Source organism: Sinocyclocheilus rhinocerous, unplaced genomic scaffold (assembly GCF_001515625.1).
Source record: "Sinocyclocheilus rhinocerous isolate Xijiao unplaced genomic scaffold, SAMN03320098_v1.1 scaffold337, whole genome shotgun sequence".
In the NCBI taxonomy this organism is placed as follows: Eukaryota; Metazoa; Chordata; class Actinopteri; order Cypriniformes; family Cyprinidae; genus Sinocyclocheilus; species Sinocyclocheilus rhinocerous.
The window spans coordinates 163,408-177,018 of record NW_015662580.1 but is presented as its reverse complement, the minus strand read 5'-3'; the positions used below and the strand labels follow the sequence as shown (position 1 = coordinate 177,018).

The window sequence follows — 13,611 nt, the reverse complement described above, 5'->3', positions numbered from 1 at the left end:
TTTATCAGGAATTATAGGTAAAATGAAATTAAAATGCCAACGACACGTTTCTGAGGACAGTCGGTTGCCTTCAGATACATTCAAATAAAGACATCCGCGCTGCGTTTTAACTTGAAACATGCAGCGCTCATATTTATTCAATGACATCATTGCCTTTTGAAGTTTAATCCAGCCTTATCGCGACTTGTCTTTCCGTCCCCAACTGAAAGACCTCTTGAAATTATAATTAAAGGGGTTATATGATGTTGTTAAAAAGAACATTATTTTGTGTATTTGAGTGCTACTAACAGGACCAACAGCCACATAACCTGTACATGCAGCAGAGTTTCAGGAGTGACTGAAAAAGAATGGATGAGATGGAGGAAATCTTTTGACTTCTTGGCTCCTTGTGGTTTCTCGGTTTGGCCGATTTGAGCATCAATAAACAACGCAAAACACAGGCATTTTGAGTTTCTGCTAGTGATTTCTATGGAGAAAAATCGCTTCCTGCCCTCCAACTGCATTTCGCACGTCATCAGAATCACGTGATTGCAAACAACCTATTTAAGGTTCCACTCATAAGCAAGCACACATATTTCTTATCTATCTAGCTATCTAAATCATGCTAGTAACATGCTAGCAACTTGATAATCATGCTAGCAACATGCTAATCATGCTAGAAACATACTAGCGACATGCTAATCATGTTAAAAAACATGCTAGTAACATCTAATTGTGCTAGTAACATGTTAATCATGCTAGAATCATGCTAGCAACTTGATAATCATGCTATTAACATGCTAATCATGATAGAAACATGCTAGTAACATGCTAAGCATGCTAGAATCATGCTAGCAACATGCTAGTAACTTGATAATCATGCTAGTAACATGCTAATCATGATAGAAACATGTTAGTAACATGTTAATCATGCTAGCAAACATGCTAATCATGCTAACAACATGCTAATCATGCTAGAATCATGCTAGTAACTTGCTAACCATGGTAGTAACATGCTAGTAACTTGCTAATCATGTTAACAACATGCTAGTAACATGCTAATCATGCTAGAAACATGGTTAAATCATGCTAGTATCATGCTAAATCATGATAGCATCATGTTAGCATTATGGCCAATCTTGCTAGCAACATGGCTAAACCATGATAAATCTTGCTAGCATCAGGTAGGTAGTCTTAGGTAGGTAGTTTCTAGGTAGTCTTAGCCAATTTGATCTGGTCACACTTTATTTTAACTGGTTTTTAGCTGGTTTTAGGTTGTTTTAGCTGGTCTTAGCTGTTTTTGGTAAACAATATATCTATCTATATACCTGTAAATTAAAAAAAAACTTTTCGAACTTAAAGCTTTTACAACTATTTACAGCTTTTAAAACTTTTTCGAACTTTCAGGCTAGGTTTTCTCAAGCCAACTTCAAAGTTCGTCTGCGAACTTTACTCATCTAGTTTATTTTATTCTGGTAGCTACAGGAAAAATGAAAAACAATATTATATTTGACACACATTATTTATTTATTTATTTATTTTACATATTCAGCCTATTAGACTGATTTGTGAAGGATCATGTGACACTAAAGTCTGGAGTAATGGCTGCTGAAAATTCAGCTTGGTCATCACAGAAAATTAGGTACATTTTAAAATATATTAAAATTTAAATTGAAAAAATATTTCTCAATTTTACTGTTTTACTGTATTTTTGATCAACAGCCTTGATGAGCATAAGCATAAATTATTATTACCTTATTAATGGTAATGCATATGTGAAACACAAAAGGAGATTTTGTGTGTCCTTTTGGTTTCGCAAAATGTCCAAGCAGCTCTTTTCCACACTGAAGTAGACAGTGAACCGTGGCTGTCAAAAAAAAATTACTTCAAAGTGTCACTTATGATTTGTTTGCTATATTTTTTTAGCTATTTAAGTCTTTTGAATGCGATAGCTTTGTTTAAGGACCAAACCAAAATTTTAGTTGATAGACAGCAGTAATGAAAAATAAATAAATGTTATTATTTCTCATATTTATGTATTTATTTTTAATTTCTGCAGGTTTGGTATATTATTATGTAAAAAAAATAAATAAAAAAAATGTGTTTGAGGGTAAAAAAAACAAACAAACAAAAAAACATAAATTTTTATGCAAATAAGCTATTGTAATAGGTTAAATGATTATATAAAATATAACAGAATGATTCCCGTTACTGTATACACAGTATACACCACAAGACCTCATTACACTTATCACAAGAATCTCAGAATGCTCCTTCAACACCATCATATACAACTGTATGACTATGAAGCTGGCATAATTACCCAACAAATCTGCTTTGCGGCATATACCCGGCCACTCATGGACATGTTTTGGCATATCTGTTGCCCTTCTTTCAATACAGTGTGTATCGTGATTAAAATTCAGTGTGATTCATCATGTCTATCTTTGTTAAATTGCTTGTTTGTTTTTCTGCATTGTTCCTAATTGGGCATGCTGTCAAAGAATGGGCTGCTAAGAGTGAAAAAAAGGTTCTTAACACAGAATTACAAACAAATTAGCATAGTAGATAAATGATGAAATCAACAAAAACAGAAGCCCATAATGAATTTCTCTCTCTTTCTCAGGCAGAGCAGGCCAGTTTGTCTCACGTGGTGGAGCTGTTGTCTCTCATCCTGTTAACGGCGATCTGGGCGATCTGTCCTCGGGACAGTTTAGCAGTGCTGGGCCAGTGGATACAGGGCAAACTAGTGCAGGTGACGGCTGACCTTATGATCTTTCTCTTTCTCTTTTTTCAATTGATTCATAATCTGCCTTCTTTCAACATGTTTCCCTTTATCTTGCTAGTCTCGAACCAATGTAAATATAATATGTTTACATAAAATATATAAAAATATATAGTTTATTTAAAAATATTTTACGGGTTATATATTTTATGTAAATGCTTGCATATATTATAATTTAATAATATGACTTTTGTATATTTTGTGTGTGTATAGATAGATATACAGATAGACAGATAGATAGATAGACAGACAGACAGACAGATAGATAGATAGATAGATCTATGTGGAAATATTTTTTTCAGAATTCTTTAATAGAAATTTTAAAAGAGCAGCATTCATATGAAATCATATGAATTCATATTTTTTGTAACATTTTAAATGTCTTTACTGTCACTTTTGATCAATTTGATGCATCCTTGCTGAATAAAAGTAGGAATTTATTAAAACCGTTATTCTCTCTCTCTCTCTCTCTCTCTCTCTCTCTCTCTCTCTATATATATATATATATATATAGTTTGTTCAGAATTAAGTATAAGACATTTAAGGGACTGAGTTTAGGTTGGGTTTGTCCATTAATGATGCAAACACTCCTTAAATATTGATTCTAAAATCCCTAAAAGACCGTTTAAACGTTAATAATTATACTCCTCTGCTCGAGCTCAAAGAAACCTTCTCAAGTACTTTCTCGCCACCATTGTAAAACAACAACAATATCTCAGAGGAGATCTTATTTGGGTTTCTAAAGACTTCAATTTGAGGTTAGTTAAAATTCAGCTACATTTATTTGTTCTCTAAATGGATATTGAATTAGCATTTTCTGGATCACTGTACTGTGCGAAACAAAGGCCCACTTTCAATTTAATTGTACTTTGGTTTTTTTATGGTGTTTTTCTTCTAAGATACCGTGTACTCTCTTGCTCTCTTTTTAATGTGGATATTTTCATCCCTTTCTTTCCTTGTTTTTTTTATCATTTTTCCCCTGTTACATTTAAAATAAATTACATTTGAATGGTTGGGCTTTTTATCTCCTAGTCATTTTGTTCTCCAAATATGGTTCATTTTATTCTGTCCACCTTCCTCTGTTTACTCAATATAGCTTGTGTGTGCTCTGTCAGAATAGCTCATTTAACTGCATATTTTCTCTCTCATTTTCTCTGTCTGTGTTGTAGTTCTTATTTGACCGGCCCTTCAGTCGTAAGCTGGAGGCAGAGGCAGACCAGGTTGGCCTGCAGCTGGCTGCTAAGGTACTGCAGATATTATTATTATTATTATTATTATTATTATTATTATTATCAAGGTTCAATTCCAAGGGAGCACATATTGAATGTCCACCTAAAATGCACTATAAGACAAGTTCCACAGTGTAAGCAGCTCATATGTTTCAGAATTTACAATCCATGGATAAGCAGCGTATTGCTGCGTCGCAGAAGCATAGCTGCAAGTAGACGTTCGGCGTTGAGCATGTTTCACACTCCATAACTGAATTATCAACCTTAACCATTTTCTGAAAAACATCTGTCAGGCTTGATAAAAATTCCACAAACTTGACACAAACAGCATTTTCTGATCAGGAAATCAGACTAAATGAAGATGATTTAAGCTGTTTATAGCTCAGTGTCATTTTAGTATTGTTTATATTCTGTTAAGTATTAGTTTTAACTGGTGTTTATTAATGTTTTGAATTTTATTTCAGCATTATTTGAATTACTGAAAACTATTTTTAATAGTTTTAGTTTCAGTTAACAAATAACTGTTATAGCTAGGGTTTGGGATTTAGGTTTTGTTTCATGTAGATTATGTAAATTAATTAGCATTTGGATGTAAATGTGATATAATACATGAATAAATATACTCTAACCAATCACTGCTGATTTTTTTTTTTTCAGGGATGCTAAACATTTCATTACACATTTCACCTCTATGTCACTCTAAATAAAAGCTGTATAACTAATAATTAGTAACTTCTTATTACTAGGATAAATTAAAACTGTGAAAAACGGGATCCTACATGACCTCTAGATGGCACTGTTTCTTTACAAACTGCTTGACGGAAGCATGTCTCCTGATCCCATGCTTGGCATCATTATGGAGAAACCATCAATTTCCTTCTATCTCTTATAGTAGTAATAACCGACCGCCTGCTGCTCGTAAATGGGCCCAGATCTGGCCTGCCACAGCCGGCTCGGTGAAGGACACTGGCACGTTGCTGCGGTAACGATGCGAGGCTTGCTAGACTAGTCATGAGTCATGCTTTCCATGATCCAGCCTGCTCTCAGCTCCAGCTAATGACGTTGTCCAGAGCTTCGAGCTCTCATGGGTGTGTGTGTGTGTGTGTGTGTGTGTGTGTGTTTGTCATCTCCCTGTTTGCTTCCTTTGATGGTGACGGAGCTTTATCATGCCTGAAAACCATCTCTGTATGTGTATTTATTGAGATTGGTGTGTGTTTCTGTCAGGCGTGTGCTGACGTGAGGGCGGGCCCAGTGTTTTGGCAGCAGATGGAGATCTATGATCAGTTGAGAGGCGAACCCACCATCCCCGAGTGGCTGTCCACACACCCTTCCCACCAAAACCGTGTCAGACAGTTGGACCGCCTCGTCCCTGAGGTAAAGCACACGAAAGCAAATACATGCATCATTAGACATCATTAGACAATGTTACATGAGTGAAATCTTTCCACACAAACGCAAACTGTAACATGTACAGTGGTGTATAGCAGCATTAAATTTATGGCTGAGATGGTAACAACCTTTTCAAATGGTTAAGGAATTGATCTAAAAGAAAGAACCATCAAAGCCATGGCCTAGCATAGTTGTTTTGAACCATTCTAAGCTCTGGTGCCAATGCATCATTTCTAGTCCCATTTTTTTTCTGTCCTTCCTTGTAATTTTCATTTTTCTTTAAAAAAAAGTGGCAAACATATGGACTGTGGAGGACTAAAAGAATTGCTTAAAAATAAAATGAAATGATCAATAATCATGAAATAAAAAAAAATTAAATGTAAATACATTTTCAAATAGTTTATTTTAAATATTCAATATTAAAGATTATTTGATTGATATTTAAAATCTAGTTAAATTTAACAGTAAATTGATAAATATTTTTAAGTGCATAATTTCAGTTGAATTTTATAAAGCATATACAGATTACTTTTCTTTATCCATTTGCCACTTGCCCTTCTTTATCCTTTTGCCAATCGATAAAATGTCATTGGACAGTTCACACATGGAAGTTCGTTGGTTGCTCCCACATCTCAACTATCCAGTGGCATTTTACACAACCAACCAATTGCTAAGAAAAACAGTTGGCAAATGGATTTAGAAAATTTTATTTAAAATTGCATTTAAAATTGACTTACTAATGTACTGTTATTGTTAATATATTTAACTTATATTTTAAACAAATTAATGAAATAAAAAAAAAAAAAAAGTATATTTGGCAATTCAGAACGTTTCCATTTCCTTTCATAAAATAGCAACATTCTTGATGGGAGTCATCCTAATTTGAAAAGTAACTTATATTTTAAACAAATTCATGAAAAAAAAAAAAAAAAAAGTATACTTTTAGAAAAAGTATATTTGGCAATTCAGAACGTTGGAAATGAACAGATAAATGCTCTTCTGCTGGAGTGGAGAACCAAACGCAAGACCCATGAAAAGGCCTGGAGGATCCATGAATCGCAGAGACGTCAGAAAACTCAACATGCAAATGGTGGAGTCCTTAGATCAGTACTTGCAACCACAGGAGAAAGCCTTCATAAGTGACTGAGGCTAAATAATTCACCATGTGAGCCGTTATGCAGCACCAAAATCTCATGCTTGATTCTGAACAAATGCCATTTCCTTTCATAAAATAGCAACATTCTTGATGGGAGTCATCCTAATTTGAAAAGTGGATTGAGAAAGTGTTTATAGTCCAGGTGTCACCTGCACTAGTTTGCTATCCACTTCCCCAACATAAATTATTTACAGTTTGGATATAAATATGAGCCACCCCTCCTGGAAATGAGATTTCATAATTATTTGTATGCATTAATTCTCAGTGGTGCACTCAAGATAATCATTTTACAAGTTAAGGCACTGTTGCCGGCCCAAAGTTTTTCATCTTTGTTTGCTGTAGCTAGGTAACTCAGGAGGAGAAGACTAGCTTCATTTGTTCCATTGGTTTTACTACTAGAACTTAACATAGACGGATCAGCACTTGTGTCTTGTGACATGGATGCATTGTGGAAAATGCAAAGAATGCGAGATCTTTCCATTCTCATATGAGAAAGAACAATTAACCCAAGACATTTATGGAAATAAATTGGCAATATTAATTACATTACCATTTGGAGTTGGTAAGATTTTCTTTCTTCTAAATAAATGCAGCCTTGCTCACCAAACCTGCATTTATTAGATCAAAAATACAGTAAAAACTTTTGTTAAAATATTGTTTTATATAACAATATAAATATTGTTATATTGTGAAAAAAAAATTATTCCTGTGATGCAAAGCTGAATTTTCAGCATCATTACTCCAGTCTTCAGTGTCACGTGATCCTTCAGAAATCATTCTAATATGCTGATTTGATGCTCAAGAAACATTTATTGTTATTATCAATGCTGAAAATAGATAATTAAATAAACATTTTTTTAATAGTATGCTTTGTGGAATAGAAAGTTTAAAATACAGCATTTATTTGAAATGGAAATCTTTTGTAACATTATAAAAGTCTTTACTGTCACTTTAGATCAATTTATTCTATTCTTGCTGAATAAAAGTAATAATTTTGGGTCAGATCTTACTGACCCAAAACATTTAAACGGAAGTATATTATTATTGCTAACATTTTTAGAATATGTATTATGTTTTTTATTGTTACAGTATAATAATTTAGTTATAATAGATCAAATCGAACAAATCGTGTTCTGGATAATAATTCTATAAAACAAACCGTATCTGTCATATAAAAGTGATGTTGGTACATGTTCCTGTGTTGGTGTGTGCTGGATGTGTGTAACTGTAATGTTTATGGAAGTATCTTGTGATGTTAGGCAGCAGATGGGAAATTATAAATCATTTTCACACTTTTAAGAGCCTTCAAAAAAAAAAAAAAAGATCAGGCACTGATAAACAACTACTATAGAATGATGAAATATTTGCAATTTGCAATATGTTACTTGCAAAAAAATTCCCTCAGAATTCACAGTTACAGCGTCAGCAGAGAAAGGCAGATGGTGTAGTTACTGCATCTACCAGCAGGGGCTAACAGATGATGCTAACCAGCCAACTCTTGACCGCTTGCTTTAAACAAAGAGCTCAGGTTAACATACTGTTTATAGAGTGGACTGTAGAGCAATACAGGAACATGCTCTCTCCCCGTCACACACCAGTGGCTCTACAAAATGGCTGTTTAATATATACGATGCTAAGTTGCGGCAGAAGGATGCGTAAATGTATGAATTTAAGTGGCATGCAGGGGCCTTACTTAACCTTGAGCTTGAACTCTTTTAACAGTCCAGCTTGTGTACTTGCACACTTCAAACACAGAAGGAGCAGATGGCCAGGACTCCAATTTTCCATCAACTATAATAATGCGTGTGTATTTCTGTTGAGTGTAAGCTATTACTCCTCTGGGAAGTTACTTTAAAACGCCCTCCAGCTCTCTCTGTTCTCACCCTCTTTAACCTGAGCCAATGGAGACTCGTCCTCCGTGTGCCCGCTAATGAGAATTACCATAGTGGAGTGTGCGTGGACTCCCCTCTGTCTCCTGATGCCTTATACATGAATACAAGTGGATTTTGTAGTCGTCGTCTTTGTATAAGAGTGACTGTTTGAGAGTGGCTTGTCTGACGAAGTTAGCATGTTGACACGTATGTAATAGCGGTGTTTTATGTGTGTCAACTGGGTGAAGACCTGCTTGTAGGGTTTCATATAAGTATGAAAAAGGTGTAAAGACCACATGAACTCAAAATTGGAGTTTTGTTGCTTAAAGTCCATGTCTGTTAGCTTTGAGGTAATTTAACTGTATATGCTAGTGTATTTCTAAAGCCAGTATTAAATTATTTCAATTTTAAATCAATTGTATTTAAAGTGAGAACTAATATTTATGTATATTTTTAATATGTGTCACCTACTGTATCATAATTTTTTTTCACTGTAACAGTCTTGCTACCATATTTAAAATGTAATTTATATATTTATTATACATATTTAATATATATTTACACATTTATATTTAGAATTCAACCTAGTTTCATCCTTTGCTGCCATTGTTTTTGAAGCAAAAAAATTAATAGGTAATTTATGAACAAAAAGAAATAAATCAGTAGAAGTGGAATAGAAATCTGTGATCATAAAAATATTCAGAAATTTGATTGTAACTTAGCAGCACCAAGTAAACTATATGTACAGACAGAACTGTTTTGTTTTTTATTTGTAAAATCAATACTTGTTACTTTTGAAGAATGCGTCTGCTTTTTTAAATGTCACATTGATCGTAAGTATGCAACTGACGTGTCCCTCTGTGGGTAATTGTTCTCAATAATCTTTGTTGCAGTCACTCTTTCACCAAGTTTAATTTGTTTTGTAGAGTTTCCCTAATGGCCTGATTTTCAAACATTGCGGTGTTGCTTAAAATTGACGGTCTTCCTGGTTTGAGTGAGTATTTAGCAGCACAGTCTGATAAGCTTTCCCCAGGGCAGATGGTTCAGAATGATAATTTAACTAGAAAATATTTTACATTAACTGTCCTTTGTGCTGGTACTGGTTGTTAATGTTTTAAAGTGCATTATTGATCCAGTGTTATGAGGGCTGTTTCTCCATCACCCCTAATGGAGGTCAAAGGTCATAGTTCAGAGGTCACAGACACAATGCAGTAGGGGCCATGTTTTTGTCAAATCAGTCTTTGTAAATGAGTCTGGATGTCTTTAATGTAGACGATATCCTGGTCAGTGTTCATCCATCCATCTTTCCATTCAATAACTACTCCGAACCATCCATCTAGATTTTTTATCACTATTCCCATCATTCCATCAATCCATTTCTTTGAATACCTGCTCCAGTTCATCCAAATGTTACAGTGGTTATAGAAAATTATCCCTCTTTAAAATAATCAAATTTTGTTGCTTTGCAGCCTGAAATGAAGATGGACAAAGTTTTTGTTTTATCCAGCTGCATTTACTCAGTGCAACTTATAACATCCAAGTGAAAGATATAACACCAACATGTAAAAAAAAAACAGAATCACTGAATGAAAAAGGATCACCCCCTTGTGTCAGTATTTTGTTGAACCACCTTTTGCTTTAATTACAGCTTTTAGTCTGTTGGGATTTGTCTCTGTCTCTACTAACTTTGAACATCTAGACCAGGGGTCGGCAAGTAAGTTTGGCATCGGGCCAAAAAAAGTTTTCGCCGCTACATGGCGGCCCAGAACATAGTCAAAGGATAATTTAAGAAATGAATTGATGAAAAATGCAACTAGAATTGCCTGTGCCAGACTGTTACCGTGTCTGTTGTAACTGGTAGTGAGCTGTTACTCTGTGTTAAATCCTGTAGTAGGACAGTCATTAACAAAAAGCCACATTTGTGTGGCGGTGTCCGGGTTTTACACTGGATAAATTAATAAAGCAGAGTAGTGACACGTAACCTGGCAAGTGTCTTCATTCACCAACTTGCAACACAGACCGCTTTACTAAAACACACATATGTGGGAGATGCGGAATGGATAAAAAATAACTCAAAAAAATAAAAGAGGATTTAATAAGCCCATTAATGGCATGTTTGAGTCATGCTCTTAACGAACTATGTTTTATTTCCTCTTTCCATATTGTGAATAATAAATGTGTATCATTTTAATTTGCTTGTTACACAATGGAGCCTAACTTATTGTAATAATTATTTGACGTAGCCTACTTTTACGTTTCAAAGTTTCACTGTTAGTTTTTTCATACCACACATTTCATGACGGCTATTGTAGAGGTGTGTCTAGCGATCCACAGACTCTTTCAGAACTTTTCAAATGTAAAGCTCTCAATTCTTTAAGTCTGGGCTCTGATTAGGCCATGCAAGACATTCACCTTTTTCTCCTTCAGCCACTGTGTGCTCAGTTTAGCTGTGTGTTTTGGGTCATTGTCATGTTGGAAGATGACATGCTGCTTCCCCTTGACAACTTTCTGGCAGAGGGCAGGAGATTTTCCTCAAGAATTTTACAATATTTTTCCCATCTATTGTTCCTTCTATCCTGACAAGTGCTCCAGTCCCTGCTGCAGAGAAACACCCCAGAACAGGACATTACCACCTCCATGCTTTACTGGAGGAATGCTGTTATTTGGATGGTGAGCTGGATTGGATTTCCGCCAGACATATGGTTTGGTGTTAAGACCAAATAATTCAATTTTAGTCTCATCTGCCTCAGAATCTTCAAGGTGTGTTTTGGCAAAGCTCAGTCGTGACTGCATGTGGCCTTTCTTGAGAAGTGGCTTTTTTCTTGTAACCTTCCCATACAAGCCACATTTGTGGAGAATTTGTGATATTGTTGTCACACACAAGGGGTCCGTTGGATAGAGGAGATGGAGAAGCTGCTTGTGAAAGTTTTGCAATAACGTGACTGTCTGCATAATGTGTCGAAAACGTACCACAACCGTAAGGACAGAGCGTAGAAAGCTGCTAGCACGCTAGCTAACATATGTAAACATTGCTGAAACGTCAATGACGATCTGCTGCGTGAGATTTATTTATTTATAATATTTTTCCCAATCCATTCAGGTTTCATATCACTATTTCTATACATCCATCTTTTGAATAGCTACTTCAGTCCATCCATCCTACTATCTAGATTTCATATCGCTGTTTCCAGATTTAATTTCACTATTTCCAGATTTCATATCACTATTTCCATCCATCTTCCATGTAGATTTCATGTCACTATTTCCATCCATCCAACCATCCAAATTTCATGTCACTATTTCCATCCATCCATCCATCCATCAATCCTTAAAAAGCAGTGTCACCTGGGTAGAGATGAAGAGTTGGAAGGTTCGTAGGTCAAAAGTCAAAGCTTAAATCCATCTCCATTAATCTGTGTCATTTTCTGTGTTGTTATAGGCTTTGGAGCTCCGCGCAAGCTGTGACTGTCCTGCCCTCCCCAAAGCTGACCCCCGTGTCATTTTCCACCAGGCTGTTAAATTGCTTCTGGACAATGCCAAAAAACAAGAAAAGATTGCACAAGAGGAAAAGAATGAGAAAGAGAGAGCTGGAGTCATGTTGCCGTTCCCTCAATCCCCTCCTGTCCTGACTCAAGGGTCTCAGCCACAGCGGGGGGGAGTGCTGGCCACATCCGCTCTGCCACAAACTCTGCTTAGTAAATGAGACTTGATGAATCATGACTGACAGGGACAAATTCAAGCTTTCCTTTTCACTTCTCTTTTTCCAGTGCAGTAGCTCTGAACAAGGCCTGAGAGGGTCATTGGATAGAACCAGGCAGTTTTTTGATCCATTTGATTAGCTGTCACTTTGATACCTACGTCAGTTAGTCTGTGAGATGATTTAAGTGGGAGTATGTAGATCATTTGTGTTTGATTCTTGAGTTTATGCTCCTCCAAGCATCCACGGCAGTGCAGTCATGTTAATAATGGAGCAATTATAAATGGGCTTTTGATTGGTTTTAATGATGTTATTAGCATAAGACCCCTGTGAAGCTGAATGCATTATGGTGTACAGTACATTATTCATCAAACATCTGCCTCTGCTTTAATGTCCCCTATAGGTTCCAGGCTGTAAATGAAACTCTGCTGCATAGCAGCTAATGTCACTGTGTTTGATGCTGTGCGGAGCTTTGGACACACTGCATTATTTAGAGGATTTATCAATGGCCAGCTGACGCTAAATGAGCCCAGTGCTTGTGTTCTTGACAAGTGTTGAGTTTATTTTAAATGCACTCTGTGTGAATACTATGAACGTAAAGAATATGACTGTAATTACGCACAAGATAAATGATTCTACCAGTCTTGGGTCTCCAGCATTTTTCTTTAAAGGCACGGTCACTTTCTGGGAAATTTTGCTTACAGAAAAGGTCTATTGTCCATTGTCAGTAGTGTAGTGATGCATGAAGCATCACTCACACACAAGTCTCTTTCAAACCAAGCAGCTATTAATTGGTCAGTGTGGCAAATTTGCAACAACTCAACTGCAACACCTTTTTCACCCTCATTTGAAACCTCCAATTATGCAGACATGTATTGAAATGACTGGATTTTGTGACCAATTTAAACAAAAGTGAAATCTGCATGAGGAATTATTTTGTCCTCTTACAAAACTCCCAGTCATGCAGATACATATTACTTGATTTCACCAAGCAATGGTAGATGTTACATCACCTTGGTGTTTCAAAGTGACTGGTACTTGGTTTAATTATACAGTACATTGTTATATAATTGCTGGGCAATAAGTTACATACCCATTTTATTTTCATAATGCAGGGATCACCAACCCTGCTTCTGGAGGGCTACCATCCTGCAGACTTCAGTTCCAACCCTGCTCCAACACACCTGCCTGTAATTATCAAGTAACCCTGAAAACCTTGGATGGGTTTGGAGCTGAAATCTGTAGGACTACAACTCTCCAGGATTAGACCTCTGCCATTATGTGACTTAAAGTCGGCATGAAACAGAAGTTGCGATTGTCTTTTCTTCTCTGCTGTGACATATATCCGAGTGAAACGGCATCTGAAATGAGAGGGCGGGACTTGAATTCGTCCTTCGGTTATTGATTGGATCGTTGGAAGTTGGGGCGTTGCTAACAAAATGGAGGCAGAACTGAATGCCAGTTTGCAGTTAGTGGTGGGGGATTTCTCTCCACTGGATTCACAG

The 13,611-nt window shown here is 36.0% G+C and overlaps 1 protein-coding gene across 1 annotated transcript in view; it reads left to right on the top strand.

Moving 5' to 3' along the window:
* LOC107728091 (metalloendopeptidase OMA1, mitochondrial-like) overlaps positions 1 to 12,743 on the top strand; it is a 15,387-nt gene extending 2,644 nt beyond the window's left edge. The window contains exons 2-5 of the mRNA XM_016538169.1: positions 2,606 to 2,734; positions 3,934 to 4,008; positions 5,218 to 5,367; positions 11,849 to 12,743. Coding sequence (XP_016393655.1) covers positions 2,606 to 2,734; positions 3,934 to 4,008; positions 5,218 to 5,367; positions 11,849 to 12,112 — 618 coding nt within the window. The 3' untranslated portion in view covers positions 12,113 to 12,743. The remainder of the gene's footprint in view (positions 1 to 2,605; positions 2,735 to 3,933; positions 4,009 to 5,217; positions 5,368 to 11,848) is intronic.
* Positions 12,744 to 13,611: the final 868 nt, after the last annotated feature.